This window comes from Ptychodera flava, chromosome 17 (genome assembly GCF_041260155.1).
Source record: "Ptychodera flava strain L36383 chromosome 17, AS_Pfla_20210202, whole genome shotgun sequence".
Taxonomy (NCBI): Eukaryota; Metazoa; Hemichordata; class Enteropneusta; family Ptychoderidae; genus Ptychodera; species Ptychodera flava.
In genome coordinates, this window is record NC_091944.1 from 3487966 (window position 1) to 3507693 (window position 19728).

The 19728-nt window shown below is 38.6% G+C and overlaps 1 protein-coding gene across 1 annotated transcript in view; it reads right to left on the minus strand.

The window, feature by feature from the left end:
• The window catches only part of LOC139116592 (NACHT, LRR and PYD domains-containing protein 3-like), a 49870-nt gene extending 31459 nt beyond the window's left edge, over nt 1–18411 (minus strand). Inside the window, exons 1-3 of the mRNA XM_070679187.1 lie at nt 18274–18411; nt 16269–16430; nt 14029–14157 (exon numbers count right to left, since the gene is read on the minus strand). Coding sequence (XP_070535288.1) covers nt 14029–14157; nt 16269–16278 — 139 coding nt within the window. The 5' untranslated portion in view covers nt 16279–16430; nt 18274–18411. The remainder of the gene's footprint in view (nt 1–14028; nt 14158–16268; nt 16431–18273) is intronic.
• Nucleotides 18412–19728: the final 1317 nt, after the last annotated feature.

The following is a 19728-nucleotide window of genomic DNA, read 5'->3' on the forward strand; positions in this document are numbered from 1 at the left end:
CTGTAGAAACCTGCATACCAAATTTCAAAGCTATCAGACCAGTCCTTTTTGAGAAACAAATTTTTTGACCAAAACTGGAAAAAATTGCCCCAAAAATTCAAAATTGCTGATTTCATCAAATTTTCAATAAATATCATTTAGTTTATCTATAGAAACCTGTATACCAAATTTCAAAGCTATCAGACCAGTACTTTTTGAGAAACACATTTTTTACCAAAAATGGAAAAAATTGCCCCAAAAATTCAAAATTGCAGATTTCATCATAATTTCAATAAACATTATTTAGTTCATCTATAGAAACCTGTATACAAAATTTCAAAGCTATCAAATGAGCAGTTTTGGTAATACACATTTTTTGACCAAAAATGGCAAAAATTGCCCCAAAAATACAAAATTGCAGATTTCATCATAATTTCAGTAAATATCATTTAGTTCATCTGTAGGAACCTGTATACCAAATTTCAAAGCTATCAGATGAGTAGTTTTGGAAATACACATTTTTTTGACCAAAAATGGCAAAAATTGCCCCAAAAATACAAAATTACAGATTTCATCAAAAATTCATGTATATTGAATATATTGTATATTGTATAGCCTCTCAGCTAGCGACTGATGCCGTATGTTGTGGGTTCGAATCCGATTGAAAACTATCCGTATTACTAAGTTCATCTATAGAAACCTGTGTACAAAATTTCAAAACTATCAGACCAGTTCTTTTTGAAAATACTTTTTTGACCAAAAAGGGCCAAAATTGCCTTAAAACTGCAAATTTGCATATTTCTGCACAATTTGAACAAATCTGAAGAAGATCATCCCTACGGGACATATGTACCAAATATCAAAGCTATCTTACCAGTAGTTTTGAAGAAGAAGATTTTTAAAGATTTTTTTACCAAAAATGACAAAATTGCCTGAAACATGCAAATATGCAAATTTCACCACGATTTGAAGAAATCTGACTGAAGTCACCCTAAGTAAACTGCATATCAAATTTCAAAGCAATCGGACAAGTGGTTTCAGAGAAGAAGATTTTTTTACCAAAAACACCAAAAAATGCCCCAAAAATACAAATATGCAAATTTCACCATGATTTTAACAAACTTAAGTAACGTCACCCCAAGTGAACTGCATATAAAATTCTAAAGCAATTGATCTTGCGGTTTCAAAGGAGAAGGCAAGTGTTGATGAACGACGGATTGAGGACGACAGACGACGACGACAACGACAACGGAAAATCAACCTATTTGATAAGCTCCGCGTCGCTGACAGCGGAGCTAAATATTGACCGTACCCCAAATTGCACTAGCCCTCCCGTTATCAATTCTGTCGAGGCCCTTACTCAAGGTGAATTTTCCGAGGTTCTGATATTTAAAAATAGCGTCAATGACACCATAGCTCCCATCCTGGACTATTTAGTGTTCGTTCTTTGGTCAGATATTTGAACACGTGTGAAAGGGATAAAGTGCATGAAGTGAAAATACTTAAATGTCATGTACTGGAGACAGTGAAATATGTTTAATGTATTTATTCAGAACATAAAATGGAAAAAATACAGAATTAGAAATATCGAATACTGTGATACAACCATTAACTCAACAAGTCATTGACAATGACATAGTCCCCACTTGTAATAGGAGTATTTGTCTTGACGGGGCGGGAATGTGGTCATTAAGAAGTATTACTGGAGTGTGTATGTTGAGATCTATGGGCACATAGGTCTATGTCGTTGTTCCCAATTTGAAACACATGAGGCATGTCTAAGTTATGGTTCTAAATCGGGAAAGAGATCAGACACTACACTAGCATATTGGCCAGCCAAGAAATACATATGTGCATAATAATAAGATAGAAAATACATGTTTATTCATTGTTTTTCTTCTCGAATATGAAAGGGTAATTTAAAATACTAATATGACGATGACGTTGCAAGGCTCGGGTATAATGGCACGCACTAGAAGTTAACGAATATTTCTACAGACAATGCTGTTAAACAGCTGTCAGCTAAGATCGTTTCCTGTTCGCCGAAAATGCCTTGGTGAAAAAAATCGAAAAATGAGCAGGTCTTTAAAATCTGCCACAGTTATTTGCGTTACACTGTCTTTCTTTGTGCTGTTGTGTTGTCTATGTCGCCCCGACCTGATCGATGCTTTCGTTGTGAAATATCAGTCCATATGATTATAGAGTAAAAACCCACTAATTTTCCGAGGAAGTTGAATTAATAGAGGAGTCGATATTGTTTGGGATTTATTTACAGATGTATTTACTTAGTTACTTATCGATTGGTTGGTTTTTTTGTAGTGCATGGTATGTATCGTTCCTGTTAGCGTTTTGTACATTACATGCACTAACACGCTACGATCAATGAATGCAAACAGAATCACTGTTCTGGGCATGAGTATAGAGGTTAAAGGTTTCCTCAGACGATGAGTCATGTAGTGTGTACACGAGGCAACTAGTCGCCTGGCCTCTGGTGGCGAACTCTGATAGTTACAAAATGTCTGAATGTATGAATTTTGATGCACATTATCTTTCCATATGTTCCTTGTTGTGACAAAAAAGCGAGTTTCAAAATTGTATTGAGTTGTGCTTGGAGAATGAGATTGCCCAGTTTCAGTTGCCCTTGGATTAGGCAAATCTTCTGTAACAGCAAATAGATATCATAACAAAACTTTCAACTGTCAAGTTACATTTTATGCGCGATTTTTGAATAAAGAAATGAATTTTGTTACGTGTCTCCTACTCACGTGAAGAAAGAATCAAGAAGAAAAATGTGTCTTTTAAAAAATTCATTACCTCCAACGATTATTCAGAAAGAGTGCATTGAATATAATGTAAAAGGAACGGATTATTCGATGATCGATATTTGAGCTGAATTATGATATGGAGTTTAAATACTTCCATTTTGTTCTGCTGTAACATTATTTGTTAGAATAATGACGGAGTGATTTATCGGCCAACAAGGAAAGGCAGCACAATCTGTATTTACGAAACTGAAGGACTAGAGGAAACAAGATAAAAAAGTTTTATAGCATACACTAAAATCTTAAATTACAAATATAGCATGATATGACAATCATCCTAGCGTCTGTGCATTCAAAGAATCCATTATGCCACACTACAAGTGCCAGGGTTTCCACTCACCTGGGAGGGTGCACTACCGGTATATACCATATGAAGGTATATTGTAAAACGCTTTGAATTGGCTGCATGCTTTTTTAGCGATTTGTATGTTCATTACGATCAGCGGGGTTTAAAATTTAGCTGAAATACATCTTAACCATAGTAAATATGGGGAAAGGCTAAATTATCGGCGTCTTAAATTAGCAAGTTGAAACAGTTAGCTGAATAAGCTAAAAATACTTGATTTTGGATTTATGTCTTCATGTTTGGGGAAGATGTCAATGTTAGAAAGTAAAAAGAAAGGACATTGTGACTTTCGGCAGAAAATGAGCAGTAGGGTGAAAGATAAAATTAAAAACTTATATATATATATATATATATATATATATATATATATATATATATATATATATATATATATATATATATATATATATATTGTGTAGCTTCTTCAGTGAAGACACGCTCTTTTAGTCGCTCCGCTACTGGTCTTCTTTTTCCGTGATTTATCCGTCACTATCACGGTAATGTTGCGATGTCAAGATTGTGGAACTTGCCAGAATGTCAGAGTTTGCCAGGGTGACTTGGATTTGTGCCCAAATTGCAAGAAAATGCTGTTTCCTGTACTTGACCATGACCATGACCGTGGCGAGTTGCCTTTGTCTTGCAACAATGGCGGCACTGGTGTATCGTCTGACCCTTTAGTATCTGGTACTTCTGGAAGTGGGACTGCTGGTCATCAGAAAGTGCGAAGCTCCAGCTTGCATCTCAAACCTCATCAAAAGTCACATTTTCTTGGTAATGTCATCGCTTACGAACTTTTATGTTTTGTTGTTAATAAGATGAACATGCTGCCAGTTTATCATATTGTGAAACTGCTTGTATCTGCGTACAATGATCACGCAATTGAACAAGCCAAGGTGATTCTATATGATGTATGTGGTGAGTTAACCACTCGACGCCTGAAGAGACGACAGGGTCAGAATAAATCGCAATCGAATGTTCAAGACATTGTGACGCTTTTATTAGAAATCGATCCTGAGAATATTCCTGTCTTCGTGGCTAAAGATCTGTCAAAGCTACCTCCAGTTGATTATAATTATATCGATGTATCAACCTCGTTATCAAAGATAAATGGAATGCAAGTCGTGTTTGATAGACTTCAAGAAGATGACAATAATATGTCCAGTCTTTATTTGCGAACGTCTGATGACATTCGGCAAATTCTGCAATCCTGTTCTTAGAAATTCAGTGCATCAAGCTATAGCAGTAGATAGAGCAGAAAATGCTTTCACTGTTTGGAATGTAAATTTGCATATGAGTGGCTCTGGTGATAAAACGCCTGTTGATGATCCACCTGTTGTAAGTGTGAACTCTGATGATGCTCTCTGTGCAGATGACGCTGTGCATGCCAGTGAAAATCCAATTCCAAGGTGCGAGTCAAGGGAAAACAGTGATGAAAACAGTATCGATAATGCTGCGGCTGTCAACACAGATGATGGGTTTACCATGGTGTCGTACGTTCGACGTAAACGTAATCGATCAAGTTATGCCGAGGCAGTTGTCAACGGTAAACCCGATGACCAAGCACATAACTCAAACCTAGCAGTAAGCTTGTGTCTTCCGGATCGTCAGCTGAGTCTGCACTTGCAGCATCAACAGGACGTCGCAAATATATAGTTGGCAGTAAGAAGCATTCAGGTCTTCCAGCTGTTTTGCAAAGTAAGTCACTGTTTGTCAGCAGACTGAAACCTGACACGAAACCCGTCCAAGTTGTCAGATATATTGCAGATACAGCTCAACTTGACGTGATGAACTGTGAACAGTTAGCAACAAAATATGGATCGTACGCGTCTTTTCGTGTAACTGTTAATGCGCGGAACTTTCAGAAACTGCTGAATCCCGATGTCTGGCCAGAAGGAGTGCTGATTCGAAAGTTCTATAAACCAAGAAACTAACCAATGAATCTGCGTATAGCATCATATAATTGTCGCTCTGTCAAGAACTCGTTGAATGCAGTTCGTGATCTGTGTGATAGTCACGACATTTGTTTATTACATGAACACTGGTTGACAAGTGATAACATATCCTTTCTACATAAGATTCACCAGGATTTTGATTACTTTGGTGAATCTGCTGTTGATACTAGTGAGAGCTTATTAATAGGTAGACCGTATGGTGGTCTTGCGTTTTTATGGCGCAAATCGATAAGTCATGCTGTTAAAGTCCGTTCCTTTAATGATAGCAGAATTTTAGGCATTGAGCTCAATATAGCCAAATTGTCAAATGCTTATTATTAATGTGTATATGCCGACATGTAATAGTGAAAATCATGACGAATTTATAGAGCGATTGGCTAAGGCTCACGCCATTGTTCAATCTAGTGATTGTTATAGTTGTATGATGATCGGTGATTGGAATGCCGATACGGATTCACTATTTGGTACAACTCTGCAAAGTTTCTGTGATGAGTACGACTATCTTATCTCTGATAAACTTTTGCTGAGAGATAATCCATTTACTTATGTCAGTGACGTACATGGTACCACTTCATGCTTGACCACTGTATTTCGTCATTCTCTACTCACCAGTGTATTAATTCGATGTCTGTTTTATATGATGTTATATCTTCTGATCATTTCCCACTCAGCATAGTTCTCAATACTGGTACATTGCCGTCATGTGAAAATCTTAATAACAACAATAAGCAGTACTCTGGGAAATCTGTAATTGGTCTAAGGTGAACTGTAATCAATGTAATGAATATCGTAATATCTCTGACATGCTTCTTGCTGAGATTCACACTCCAACTGATAGTCTTGTTGTAAGGATGTTCATTGCCACAACACAAATCATGCTCGGTGTATTTCTCAGTTTTATGATGATATTATTGATAGCTTGTATTCAGCAGGTCTTCAGATTTCACCATGTATTCGTGATAATGTTGATCATACTGTGACAGGGTGGAATGATTACCTCAAAGACATCCATTCTGTTGCTCGGGATGCATTTAAACTATGGCGTGAAAGTGGAAAACCGAGGAATGGGCCCCTTTTTGAATTCAAGCGTCGTACGCATGCGAGATTTAAATATGCTTTAAGAAGTTGCAGACGTAATGAGGAGCAAATCAAAGCTGATGCGGCTGCGAATAGTTTGTTTACTGGTAATTGTAATGCATTTTGGCAGTCCATCAACAGAATTAATGCAAAGACTCCGCCTAGACCCAACACTGTAGATGGCTGCAGTGGTGATGTCAATATCTCTGAAATGTGGCGGAACCATTTTAGTGATCTCTTAAATGTGGTGCACTCGGTTAGAGACAAAGAATTCGTGTTGAATAAGGTTGACGATTGCAACCTTGATCAAATGAGTTTTGTATCACCTAGTGATGTTCGTAAAGCCATTGACAAGTTACAACAAGGGAAATCTGCTGGTCCAGATTCTCTCTCATCTGAGCATTTTTTATATGCTAGTAATAAGTTAATTGTACTTTTGAGCATGTGTCTCACTTCAATGCTTATTCATAATGTATGTCCTCCTAGATTATCTGAAGTTTTGTTAGTGCCCATTGTTAAGGATAAGAACAAAAATGTAAGCGATAAGAACAACTATCGCCCGATTGCTCTGTCTACTATTACCTCGAAAGTTTTTGAATTAGTCATTTTGAATAAGATTGAGTCGTTTCTTGGATCTTCACCTTACCAATTTGGTTTTAAAACTTGTCATTCTACTGATATGTGTATGTTTGTCCTGAAAGAGGTCATCAGCTATTATAAAAGTCATGGTAGCAATGTTATCATTACTTTTATTGATGCTTCTAAGCTTCCGATCGTGTGAATCACTGGTCATTATTCAAGAGGCTGATCAACCGTCATGTTCCTATTTGTTATGTGAGATACCTTTTAACCTAGTATAGAACGCAGGAAATCTCTGTTCGATGGGGCTCCTTATTTCAACACATTTTACTGTTAAAAACGGTGTGAAGCAGGGTGGTGTCTTGTCCCCAAAACTTTTCAATGTGTATATGGATCATCTTAGCCATAGATTGATTAATTCTAAGGTTGGTTGCAACATCGGTGGTATTTTTGTTAACCATCTGATGTATGCAGATGATATATGTCTGATAAGCCCGTCAGTGAAAGGAACTCAGATACTTTTAAATATATGTAGCAATTATGGCAATATTCATGATATTGTTTTCAATACAGAGAAAACTGTATGTATGTGTATAATTCTCAAGCGATGTATGATTGAACATATTCCGGCTGTTTATCTCAATGGAGTTAAACTGCGATTTGTTGAAAAGAAAAAAACACCTCGGCTATCTGTTGGCAAATACCTTCAGTGACAATTCTGATATCGAGCGTCAGAGGAGATCTTTTTATATCTCTGCTAACATGCTTTTGAGAAAATTTTCTATGTGTTCTCAGAGTGTTAAGTGTAAACTATTTAAAGCATATTGTTATCAATTGTACGGTGGTAACTTATGGATCAGCTATAATAAAAGCGCCCTGAAACAATTGAAAGTTGCTTACAATAACGCTGGTCACATATTTCTACGATATGACAGACGAAGCAGTGCTAGTACTATGTTTGTATATAATAGGATTGACACTTTTGATGCTTTGCTTAGAAAGCAAATCAATAGTTTGATGAAAAGGGTTTCTATGAGTGAGAACCTAATTATACGTAAGGTGTATGATTTTGTGAACTTCACTTCTGACTTGAGGAAAAGATGGATAAATTCAGTCTTCTAATCTGTGTTCAGAAATATGTCTTTATGGTCTACCCATAAATGAATATTTCTTGATGTAACCTTTTTTGTATCATTCTTTTTTGCCAATCCTGTAACCATTTATATATATGGACATGCTCATTGTCCGAAATAAAGAATTAATAATATATATAAAGGCAATAAACATGAAAAATGATTTAAACCTGTTAAGTCAATGCCGGGCCATATTGTTTAATCTACTCAAAATCATCAAACCAAAACAAACCAAGATAAATCTCTGCGTCATAATTTTTTCTGAAATTTATTGGCTAGTAGTGCAGCTGCTAGTTTGCCCTCTGACAAGTCGTATGTTTCTAAGGACGAGATTGAGGGAGAAGGTTTCTTCTTTGTTGGCAGGTTTTCTTGCTCAATCTCAGAGTGCTGGTGTAACAGAGGGCAATCATGTGGAGCCCCAACACCAAAAGCAGTCTGAATAGGGATTTACATGTGGACCCTACAGAGGTGATAAGTAATCAGGAGACGGCAACTGTGTCGGGAGTTGTTCCACAGCCGTCCTACAAGTATAGAGATCCTGATTCTGTTTCTTTGTTTGCTCCAAGTGATCTTGATGAGAGCGCAGATGGAGACAGTCATTCTATGTCTAAGTCACAGGATTATGTGCGAAGTGACATTGCTCATTCTGATACTCATTCAGAAATTTCTACTACTGATGCTGACATGTCAGAAGCTTTGTCTGGGAAATGGCATGACATTATTAACATTATTGGCAATGTGCTTGGCTGTACAAAAGATGATAGCAATCATAGTCAACGTCAGTCTTTTTTACTTGGTGGAGATAGTACAGTTACAGGTGCTCCTCGTTTGCCCATTGAGGGACTGATTGCACAAAGATGGACAGCTATTGAGAAGAGTTTGCCCAGAGTGTCTAAGTACACAAAGTCTGTAGACAAGAATTTCAGGTTCCTTGAAAAAGACTTTGAGGAGTTTGCCAGAGCGCCTAGCATAGAAAGTTTTGTCCACACTAAATTGGCAGCTGATAAGAAACATTTTTTAGCTAAGGATTTGAGAAGTTTTATCAATAAGGCTGATCTTGGACATCTTATGGTAGATAGAACTCTGAGAGTTTTGCTGAGATGCATTTCACATTCATTGTTGGCAACCGCTTTTGTACATACGGCAGTTTCGCCAGGCTCTAATATTCCTGATGACCAATTGTCTAAGGGTTTGGAATTTTTGCAGTTTTCTCTAACTTCTTCAGCAGATCAACTCTTGCATGCCATTGCTTTGTCAGTTTCTGCCAGAAGGGAATTATTCCTTGATCAAATGGATTTTCCTACAAGATCAACTCGAAATCGTTTGACTAAGCTTCCTATTCGGGGTGATAAACTCTTCCATGGAGAAGTCTCAGATATTTTTCACCAGGAAGCTGAAGCAGCTAGAGATTTTAGGGAAATAGTCTCTCTTTCTAGACCATGTCAGGGAGTTAAGCGACCTGCTTCTTTTCAGCCAAAGTCGCAGCCTTCCGCTAAACTAAACAGACTTTCTGTAAAGAGGTCTGTTTCTGCTACACCTAGTACTTACTTTAAGGGTAAAAGGGATAATAAGAGCTTTAGACCACCAGTGCCGCCCTTTCCGGATAAGCCCAGAGACCATTCTTTTAAACAATGACGGTTTGCCAGGGGCTCAGTGTGTAAATCTAGCACAGTTAAATATTCAAATTCCATTTCCGGAGGTGCCAGTAGGGGGAAGATTATCTCTTTTCAGTCAGCACTGGGCCAAGATAACCAATGACCCATGGGTGTTAGGGGTAGTTTCAGAAGGTTATCGATTGGAATTTCTTCAAGTTCCCCCTCTTACAAGCAAGGTTATAAATTTTCCTCTTCCGTCGGGTTTAGGAAAGAGAAATGCTATCCTACAGGAAATAGATTCATTAATCTCAAAGAGGGCTATCGAGCCTGTCGCAGACAGATAAAAAGTTTTTACAGCTCAATGTTTCTAATTCCAAAGAGATCAGGGGGTTGGAGACCAATTTTAAATCTCCGCCCGTTAAACCATTTTCTCAAAAAGAAACACTTCAAGATGGAAACTCTACGTTCAGTTTTATCAGATCTGTCAAAAGGGGATTATGAAGTTTCAATCGATCTATCAGACGCTTATCAACATATCCTTATTCACCCAGACTGAAGACGTTTTCTCAGGTTTGCAGTGCAGGACAAGGTGTTTCAGTTTCGGACACTGCCTTTCGGTCTGTCGTCAGCACCCTGTGTGTTTACCAAGGTCACAGTAGTTTTGGGTGCCTTTCTTCGAAAGCAACAAATTTATGTCCACATGTATCTGGACGATTGGCTAGCCAGGCAGACGCAGATCAGGTTATTGCACGTATTTTAAGGACAGCTGTCAGTCTAGGCTGGCTACCAAATGAAAAGAAGTCAGAACTTTGCCCCAGTCAGAGCATTCATTATATAGGGGCGAAAATAGATTTGGAGGAAGGGATTGCTACTCCAATGCCAGAGCATTTTCAAGCTATTTGCGAAATGGTAAGTCATCTCTTGCCCGGCAGTTTTCAGACGGCGCGGCATTTTCTTCACCTCCTAGGTCTTATGGCATCTTGCGTTCAGCTCATACCTTTGGCAAGGTTGAACATGAGGCCAGTTCAAATTTTCCTTCTGTCTCAATGGAGACCGCATCAGAATCCTCTCAGTCATCCTATAAGGGTAGATGCCCTGTTAACACAGCATCTTCATTGGTGGACCAACAGAGTCAATTTTTTCAGGGAGTTTCACTGTCCGGGAGGCCCCAGAGGTTACAATAACCACGGATGCTTCAATGCAAGTTTGGGGGCTCATATGGGACATTTGACATTTCAGGAATTGATCAGTATCCCAGAGACAAGAGCACATAAACTTTCTCGAGCTTCAGGCAGTATGGGAAAGTTTAAAGGCCTTCGTCCCTCATATCTTAGGGAGATTGGTTCTTGTAAGGTCAGACAATTCAACCGTAGTATCATATTTGAACAGGCAAGGGGGAACACGGTCTCCATCTCTCTGCATCCTCACTTGGCATCTAATGAATTGGTGCATTATCAGAAATATCAGGATCAGAGCAGCTCACATACCAGGCAGGTGCAATCTGATAGCAGATGCTCTGTCCAGAAGACGACCTATCCCGACAGAGTGGATGTTAAAACATCAGGTGGTAGAGTCCCTTTTCAAAGTGTTAGACAGGCCTCACATAGATCTGTTTGCAACCGCACACAATGCCCATCTGCGGTGTATTGTTCTCCAGTTCCAGACCAAAGAGCAGAGGCAGTGGATGCCTTTTCAGTCCCTGGACAAACATGTTTGCATACGCGTTTCCTCCAGTGTCTCTGATTCCCAGAGTACTAAGCAAGATAAGACACGAGGAGTGTGTTGTTATTCTGATAGCGCTGAATTGGCCAAGACAACCGTGGTTTCCTCGATTGCAGGAGTTGCAATAGAGATTCTAATAAAGCTACCAGGGACCCCAGACATTCTGAGCCAACCGTTGTCGGGTTTTCTTCACCCAGATCCATCAGTGCTCCAGTTGACTGCTTGGAAACTGTCAAGAAACGTTTTTGCTCAGAGGGATTTTCAGCGAGAGCTGCAGAATATGCAGCGAACTCTCGTAGATCATCAACCATTAAATCATACAATTACAGGTTCAGAGTATTCAGTGATTGGTGCAAAGAACATGATGTCGATCCCATGCATCCACCTCTAAGTTCTGTGGGTGACTTTCTGGTTTTTCTTTTTGAGGCTAGAGGTCTAAAGCCCCAAACTATTTCAACATATCGTTCAGCGTTGAGTTCTTTCCTTCCGAGTTATGGTGAACATAGTGTAGGTCAACATCCTCTTTTGGATAGTCTGATTAAAGGTTTTTTTTGTTAAGCGTCCTCCTCAGAGGAGACTTTTGCCTTCTTGGAGTCTTCCATTAGTGTTAGACTCATTAAAGCCAGCTCCTTACGAGCCTATTAGTGAATCTGGTTTGAAGTATTTAACTATGAAGACTGTTTTTCTCATAGCTGTGGCGTCTGGGCGTAGACGTAGTGAGATTCATGCTTTGTCTATCAACAGTGCTTATCTCAGATGGGAGCCTACAGGTGTTAGATTGTTGCCTAGGGCAGGTTTTCTGTCAAAGAATGAATCTGTATCTCATGTTGGTACAGATATATTTATTCTGAGTCTTGAAAATATTTCAAGTGATCCTCAGGATAAATTTATTTGTCCTTGTAGGGCTCTTCGTTACTACATTAAGATGATTGCACAACTTCGTGGTAATACAGAACAGTTGTTCATTAAGGTGTCTCCATGTCAACATGGACCAGTGTCCAAGGACACTATTTCTAGACGGTAAGGGATACAATCCAACTTGCCTATGATTCTTCTGATGGCCATTGTAGACTTGTGCATTCCATCAGAGCACATGATACGCGAGCTATGGCTGCCTCGTGGGCTTTGTTTAAAGGAGTGTCAGTGGATGACATTTGTAAAGCTGGGTTTTGGGCGTCTCCAAATACCTTTTAATTATTAACTTTTACCTCAAGGATGTGCCTATGGAAGCTGGCTTTGCTTTAGGTTCTTTGAGCTGTGGCTCTACCTAGGTTGTTTGACATACCCTCCTCCTATTAAGCTTTGGATTCTGTGTAACCCAAAAGTAACAGTGACAGGTAAGTAGGAGGATGAAGCAGAATGAAAGTTCCCCCCAGGAAACATCTTTCTGCGAGAACTCCTACTTACCTGTTACTCCTCCCTCCCTCCTCCCCACTATTTTGATAGTCTATTATGGAGGTTGAGAACTGTTTGAATATGGAATCTCATAGAGGTTTCGCCTGGGATGAGATCACGTGTATTTAAATTTTTGCCTCGTTCTGGAAGGCAGCAAATTAGATAACCCAAAGTAACAGTGACAGGTAAGTAGGAGGATGAAGCAGAATGAAAGTTTCCCCCGGGAAACATCTTTCTGCGAGAACTCCTACTTTTACCTGTTACTCCTCCCTCCCTCCTCTCCACTATTTTGATAGTCTATTATGGAGGTTGAGAACTGTTTGAATATGGAATCTCATAGAGGTTTCCGCCTGGGATGAGATCATGTGTATTTAAATTTTTGCCTCGTTCTGGAAGGCAGCAAATGAGATAACCCAAAGGTAACAGTGACAGGTAAGTAGGAGTTCTCGCAGAAAGATGTTTCCTGGGGGAAACTTTCATTCCACAGCTACCTAGACCACAGCTACCTAGACACCAAAGATTATAACAAAATGGACAAGCGGGGACTGTGTCATCAACGATGACTTGTTAATACAATTTCTGATTTCCTGGAACAAGACCGATAGTCGTGCATAATATGATGCAAACGTTTGGATTTCTGGATAGTGTTATTACTACTGTCTTTGGCACAGTTTGAATCTCCTCTCCCACTGGATCAAATATGGACTCAATGTCGAAATATACAATCAGGAATTTCAAGTACACTAATCTTATCGATGTACGAAAACAAATAGCTATAAAAAGGGATTTTATAGATACACTGCAATCGTGAAGAAAACGAGGCCTGGAAAAAAATTAGGAGTACGCTTTCTTTTACGAAAGAGTGAGTTTTGCTAAGAGCAGACGGTTCATTTCACATGACCCGGATAATGCATGAATTTTTATCACCCTTTAGATGTGATTTCTGTCTAAGAATTCGTGGAGTGGGAACACGTTTTAATTCTAGCGTTTCACGTGATCTCTTCTGAAGCTAACTGAATATTTTGGACAAAGCAATGGGTTGTAATGTTGCACAAATTTACCGTCCGAACATGCCCATCCCCTTTCAATGAACCCACTCTGATATCTCTTTATGGATTGAAAGAGGGATAATTCAGCATCCTCTAATTTACTGGTCATTTGGTAGCATTGTTTGCTCATGGGCTCGCCTAAAACCAGTCTGTTTGGTCTTAGGAACACCTTTTCAACGGCGAATCTCAACCTTTAAGGTGTGTACGTAGAGGCCGAAAAGAGACCTTACCTAAAATAGGTTTGAACAATTGGAGTCATCGTGAACCGCAGCAAGTATCTTTTTTAACATCAAGGTCATTCATTCATTCTCTCAAATTTTGTCTACAAGCTAGTTCACTGATAGTATAATTGAAGATACTCCAGCTTGCATTTTCTTACCGACTGTAACTTGTCGCGGACAGTTAGGCTGTTCTGTATCAAACGCACCACTCCGACTATCAGAACTTCCACGTGGTTCCGTTTGTGGTCTAGTTTCAATTCCTGTCATCGCTGGACTAGATGAGACCCCTGTCAAAGATTTACAGTAAAGTCAGCATCTTGACTTTGAGTAGAATTAAAGTGCATAAAGTGCGGTTTATAACTTTCTAATTTTATCTTCGTACATTGGGTACTATAGGCTAATCATTTGTCATTTCAAACGCAGCAGTTTGCGTTCACCCGACACCTACGCGATAGTTTGAAAAAAAGTATATTGCTTGCATTCGTAGTCAATAAATCATCAATGGGACAGTCTCTTAGAGTTTATTCCTTTAATTTACGCTGTTGTGATTTAATGAATCCACAGAAATTGAAGTAAGTCTTGAGACACTTGTCACAAGTCATTGACGATGAAATAGTCCCACTTGTAATAGGAGTATTAGTCTTGATGGGGTAGGGAAATGTGGTCATTAAGAAGTATCACTGGAGTGTATATGTTCAGATCTATGGGCACATAGGTTTATGTCATTTTCCCAATTTAAAACAAAAGGCATTTCTGAGCTAAGGTTCTAAATTGGGAAAAAAGATCAGACCTCTAGCTGTATTGGCCAGCCAAGAAATACATATGCGCATAATAAATGAGGTACAAGATGTGACATCTTAAGGTCTAATATCCTATCAAAATTGAAGCGTATAGAACTTGTGGTTACTGAGTTATGCATATATATGTGAAATCGAGGTTAAAGGTCATCAAGGTCACGTGACATTTTGAAAAAAAATTGTATTGCTAATTAATCCCTGTATGCCAAAATTCAGACCTCTAGCTCTATTGGCTTGCCCAGAATTATATATGTGCATAATTATGAGGTAACGTGTGTGTTGTCATAAGGTCTCCCATCCTACTAAATATAAAGGACATAGCACTTGTGGTTACTTATCTATTGACATAAACCATATATTTAACGTAAAAGGTTATCGAGGTCACATGACATTTTGTCAAAAAATTTCTATCCTATAGTTATCCCTATATACCAAAAAATCAGACATCCAGCTCTATTGGCTTGCTCAGGATAAGATATGTGCATAATTAATGAGGTACAATATGTGGTGTCATAAGGTGTCCCATCATTCCAAATATGAAGGGTGTAGCACTTGTGGTTACCCAGTTATGGACAAATATGTATATTTGAGGTCAAAGGTCATTGAGGTCACGTGAGATTTTGTCAAAAAAAATTGTATGCTAAGTTATCCCTATATACCAAAAATCAGACCTCTAGCTCTATTGGCTTGCTTAAAATTAGATATGCACATATTAATGAGGTACAATATGTGGCGTCATATGGTGTCCCATCATACCATATATGAAAGGTTTGGCACTTGTGGTGACTAGTTGTTGACAAATATGTACATTTGAGGTCAAAGGTCACCAAGGTCACTTGACATTTTGTCAAGTGTCTGAGATATATGCGTGAACGGATGGACTCACGGATGGACTCACGGACGGACATGTCCCAATCTATAAGCCCCCTGGACTTTATTTGTGGGGACTAAAAACTGTGTCACTGCATCCTTTTTGCAATATGAATACGATGAGAAACTAAATTTTTATTTTTCTTGGCCTTATACATGGGAGTCTATGGAGAGCTGCCTTATACATGGGAGTCTATGGAGATGTAAACTAAAAAGTCCTCTAACACGGCCAAATTTGATCGCATTGTGAAACAAATCGACGTGCATTTGTATGAGGTAGGGTACTATTCTTTTGCAAAGTTTGAAAGAAATTGACCTGGGCATCTCTGAGATATCTGCATGAACGGACGAACGCACGGACGGATGGACGGACGCAAGCATGCAGGCACGCACGCACGGACATGACCAAACCTATAAGTCCCCCCGGACGGTGTCTGTGGGGACTAAAAATGATTAAATTCCTCAACATTGTTCAAATTACACTGCACTATTCACATGTTCTACAGAAATTGTTTATGGAATCTTTTAGTCAACGAACTTATTGTAGAGTTCATATACCGTATTTCTAAATATTCGTTGACAACCTATCAATTCTAAAGCAAGCAGTGAGCTGGCTGTGATCGCTAACTTCAACTTGTTAATAAATCTACCATTTATAAACATTTTATTCTTCATTGACGAGGCAAACGGAAAGAACATCTGGTAATCATGACTTCAAAATCTTCACTTACCTTGTGTCATTGGTGTAGGCTGGTCAGATTGCTTTCTATTCAGCGAATCAATGTCACTTTCAGAAATCGATGAGATCGTCTGGGGTACAGGATAGCGTTGTCCTTGATAACCATGCACAGCTTGAATTTCTCTTCCCGTTTGAGTTGGATGTGATGAGGTCCCTGTATTAAATATACAAGGATTGTATACAGTTTGAGGACTGCATTATCTGAGCAATGAATTTACACTTCCTCCTTACTTTATGGGACACCGACGAAAATTAAGAAATTCGCTACTGGCACTATATTGACCTGTTCGAGCTGTCGGAATACCAAAGTTTTAAAGCAAAGACAAAAATCTGTAAGGACAAATTGTCTGGATATGGCAATCATCCCCACTGTCTATGCTCTAACAAATAACTATTATTGCATACATACCAGTATACTGCATAGCAGTAAAGGGTTTCACCATAAAAAGAGAATGCTATAGAGGGCGCTAGACTCAAATCAAGATCACAATTGCTACAACCCAAACATGACGCATGCGAACCAACTACCGAGGACAGAATACCACTTGTAATTACTTTCAACCCCAAACTACCAAACATACCTGCAATTATCAACAAATACTGGGACATACTCCAGGCAACTCCAGACACAAGAGACATTTTCTGCAAACCACCCATAGTTTCATACAGAAAACCTAGCAATCTCTCCAAAATTCTCGTCATAGCCAGAGTTAACAACAACCAGAAAAACAAAACTCAGCCCAGGATCATGCAATAGATGCGGCTACTGCAACCAGTGTAAATTCATCCTCAACACAGGCTGCACAGACAGAGCAAAGACAATAAAACTGGTTCAATTCATCCATCGTTGGAACTTTAACTTGCAACACCAGCAATATCATATACGGCATCAAATGTTCACCATGTGATAAGCTTGTATGCATCGGAGAAACTGGTGGGAAACTAGAAAGCGGACATACGAACATGTATATATTATAAAAACCAAAAAAGACACACTGGTAAGTGAACACCTCAACATGAGGGATCATATTATTAAAAATTTCACAATATTTGGAATCTGCAAAATATCATCAACACAATCAAAAATCAGAAAACAAATGGAAATAAAATATATTTATAATCTATGCACCATCCATCCTATAGGAATTAACAAAAAGACTGGTAGATTTACCACACCGGTTAAGGGCCCCCACCATTCATCTGGAAACCTAGGGAGCCCATTTTTCTTTGTTCACTGTCACAGCTCAAATCGAACAGACGTGTTCCACAAACTTGTAAGTTTCTTTCTGGTTTCTTTTAGGAATTACAGTATCCACCTTTCAATAAATTGCATTGTTTAATTTTCCCACTCAACTTCATTGCCGTTTTCAGCTATTTCATTTTGTGTTTGTTCCTTCTTTACAGTAGTCACATTTCTACTATAGACTTTACATTCTACCAAACCGTCGCTGCATTGTCTAATATACGCTAAATATCTGCGTATTTGTTCTCATATTCCTTGACCGTGTAGAACATAACGTAATTTTCGTCCTTCTTTTCCATTGTGTCTGTATAGCCTCTGATGAAGGTCGTCCGTGTACGTCCGAAACGTTAGGAAGAATAAACATCTATTGTGTAGTAGCGGATGGGTCTTGTCAACTATTTTTACACCTCATGTATATATTTTAGTATACTCATATTTACTATCATTTTGGTAACACCATACATATGATCGCTCAAGAGCCGTAAAGTCGCTCAAACAATATGTTCGGCTATAGGCCGAGGTAAATGGGACCCATAATTATAAGTAAAACTATATTAGACCTACTCCATTCACGTTATTATTTTGGTTTAGGGAACACTTTCTTAAGGGCTAGTCTCAGTTGCTTTATTTTTGGACACATCAACTCAACTGTCATTCATCATTCATTCATTCATTCATTCATTCATTCAAATGTTGTTTACTAGCTACGGAAGGGAGAACATAATGAAATATACTCTTAGTTGCATTTTCTTACCGACTGTAGTTTGTCGTGGAAAGTTCGTTTGTCCTGTATCAAACGCATCATTCTGACTTTCAGAACTCCTGCATGGAGCCGTCTGAGTTGAAGGAGAGTGTTGACTTTGATAACTTCCTCCCACCGTTGGATTAGATGATACCCTGTGTCAAAAATTAGCAATAAAGTTAGTATCCTGAGTGAGTACAATTAGAGTTCTTATCCTTTCTCATACCGGTGACGTATGATTACACCAGCTTAATACAGGTAAACGTAATTACTTTATATGTGCTCTTGTTGCGTTCTGATGATGTCACATGTTCTCTTGTCATTTGGCAATTGTTTTCGACATGAAATTGTCGCGTTTCACGTCAATCTTTTCCGAGAGTGGTTTTTACACTCGCTTCACCATTGACTTGATGTTCAAAACTGACAGTCCTTTCGTTTTTATTAATGCTCTTATTTTTATCAACTGTTGTCTGATTTGAGATAGTTTGGCAACTGAAAGAGTCCAACGTTGCACTGAACAAAACCGAAGTACCTCAAGAAATGAAATAAACGTAATGAGCACGTTAGTATTAAATTACCTTGATTTGCAGAGGGCGTGAAATACATTTTTACCATAGCATTCAGACCAATTTTCTGCAGCAGAGTTTCTACCGGTTTAGTGTTTTTTCATGAATAAAACCCTTTGAACGTAACTTGTCGAAAAATCATAGGGATGTTTAAGTGTCTGTACTTCTCTTTTGTCAACATAGTCCCTTGGCAGAGACGTTTAATGTCCTCCAAGTTGTCTGTTGGAAAGGGAAAATAAAAGAGAGAAGTTTTTACCGAGGAAAACCATTGGTCCTAAGAAGTAAAGAACCATTGACTTCACGCTGGAATCACGACAAATTGCAAAAGAGTTATAGATTGGATTGGGACTGTAGGAGTTAATACAAGCACCCTATACATTTCAGTGCCATCTAAATATCTCAAACTCTACATCGAAAGGAAGGAGATTTTTCCGACATTATTTACATGGCCTATGCGAGAGAAAGTACATGACCGCTTTGCAGTCCAATACAGAAAGATGAAACCTTACGCACTCTAAACTAAAGAAATAATATTATTTTTAAGCACAATTTAAAGGGACAATAGCTGTCACAGTGTATAATAAAATATCTTCATCACTTTTCTTTTGTATGTCGAGGTTTTATTTCTACTCATCTCCTATGCATAATAAAATACCAATTATTAGCCCTGAACTTAAACGAGGGACACTGAAGGACAGTGAAGGACTTCGAAGGGCAGTATTTCTGAATACAGAAATGGCAAGGATAGTTTTTCAGTCCAGAATTGAGTGAAGGACAGCATAACCTCTCTAGAGTAAGCTGATGGACTATATGTTCCATACAAAATTAAAATGGGTTGAAGGCCACCAGGTTCGTCGTACCAATGCGATGAAGTGATATATTGTCACTGTATATTGTCAAA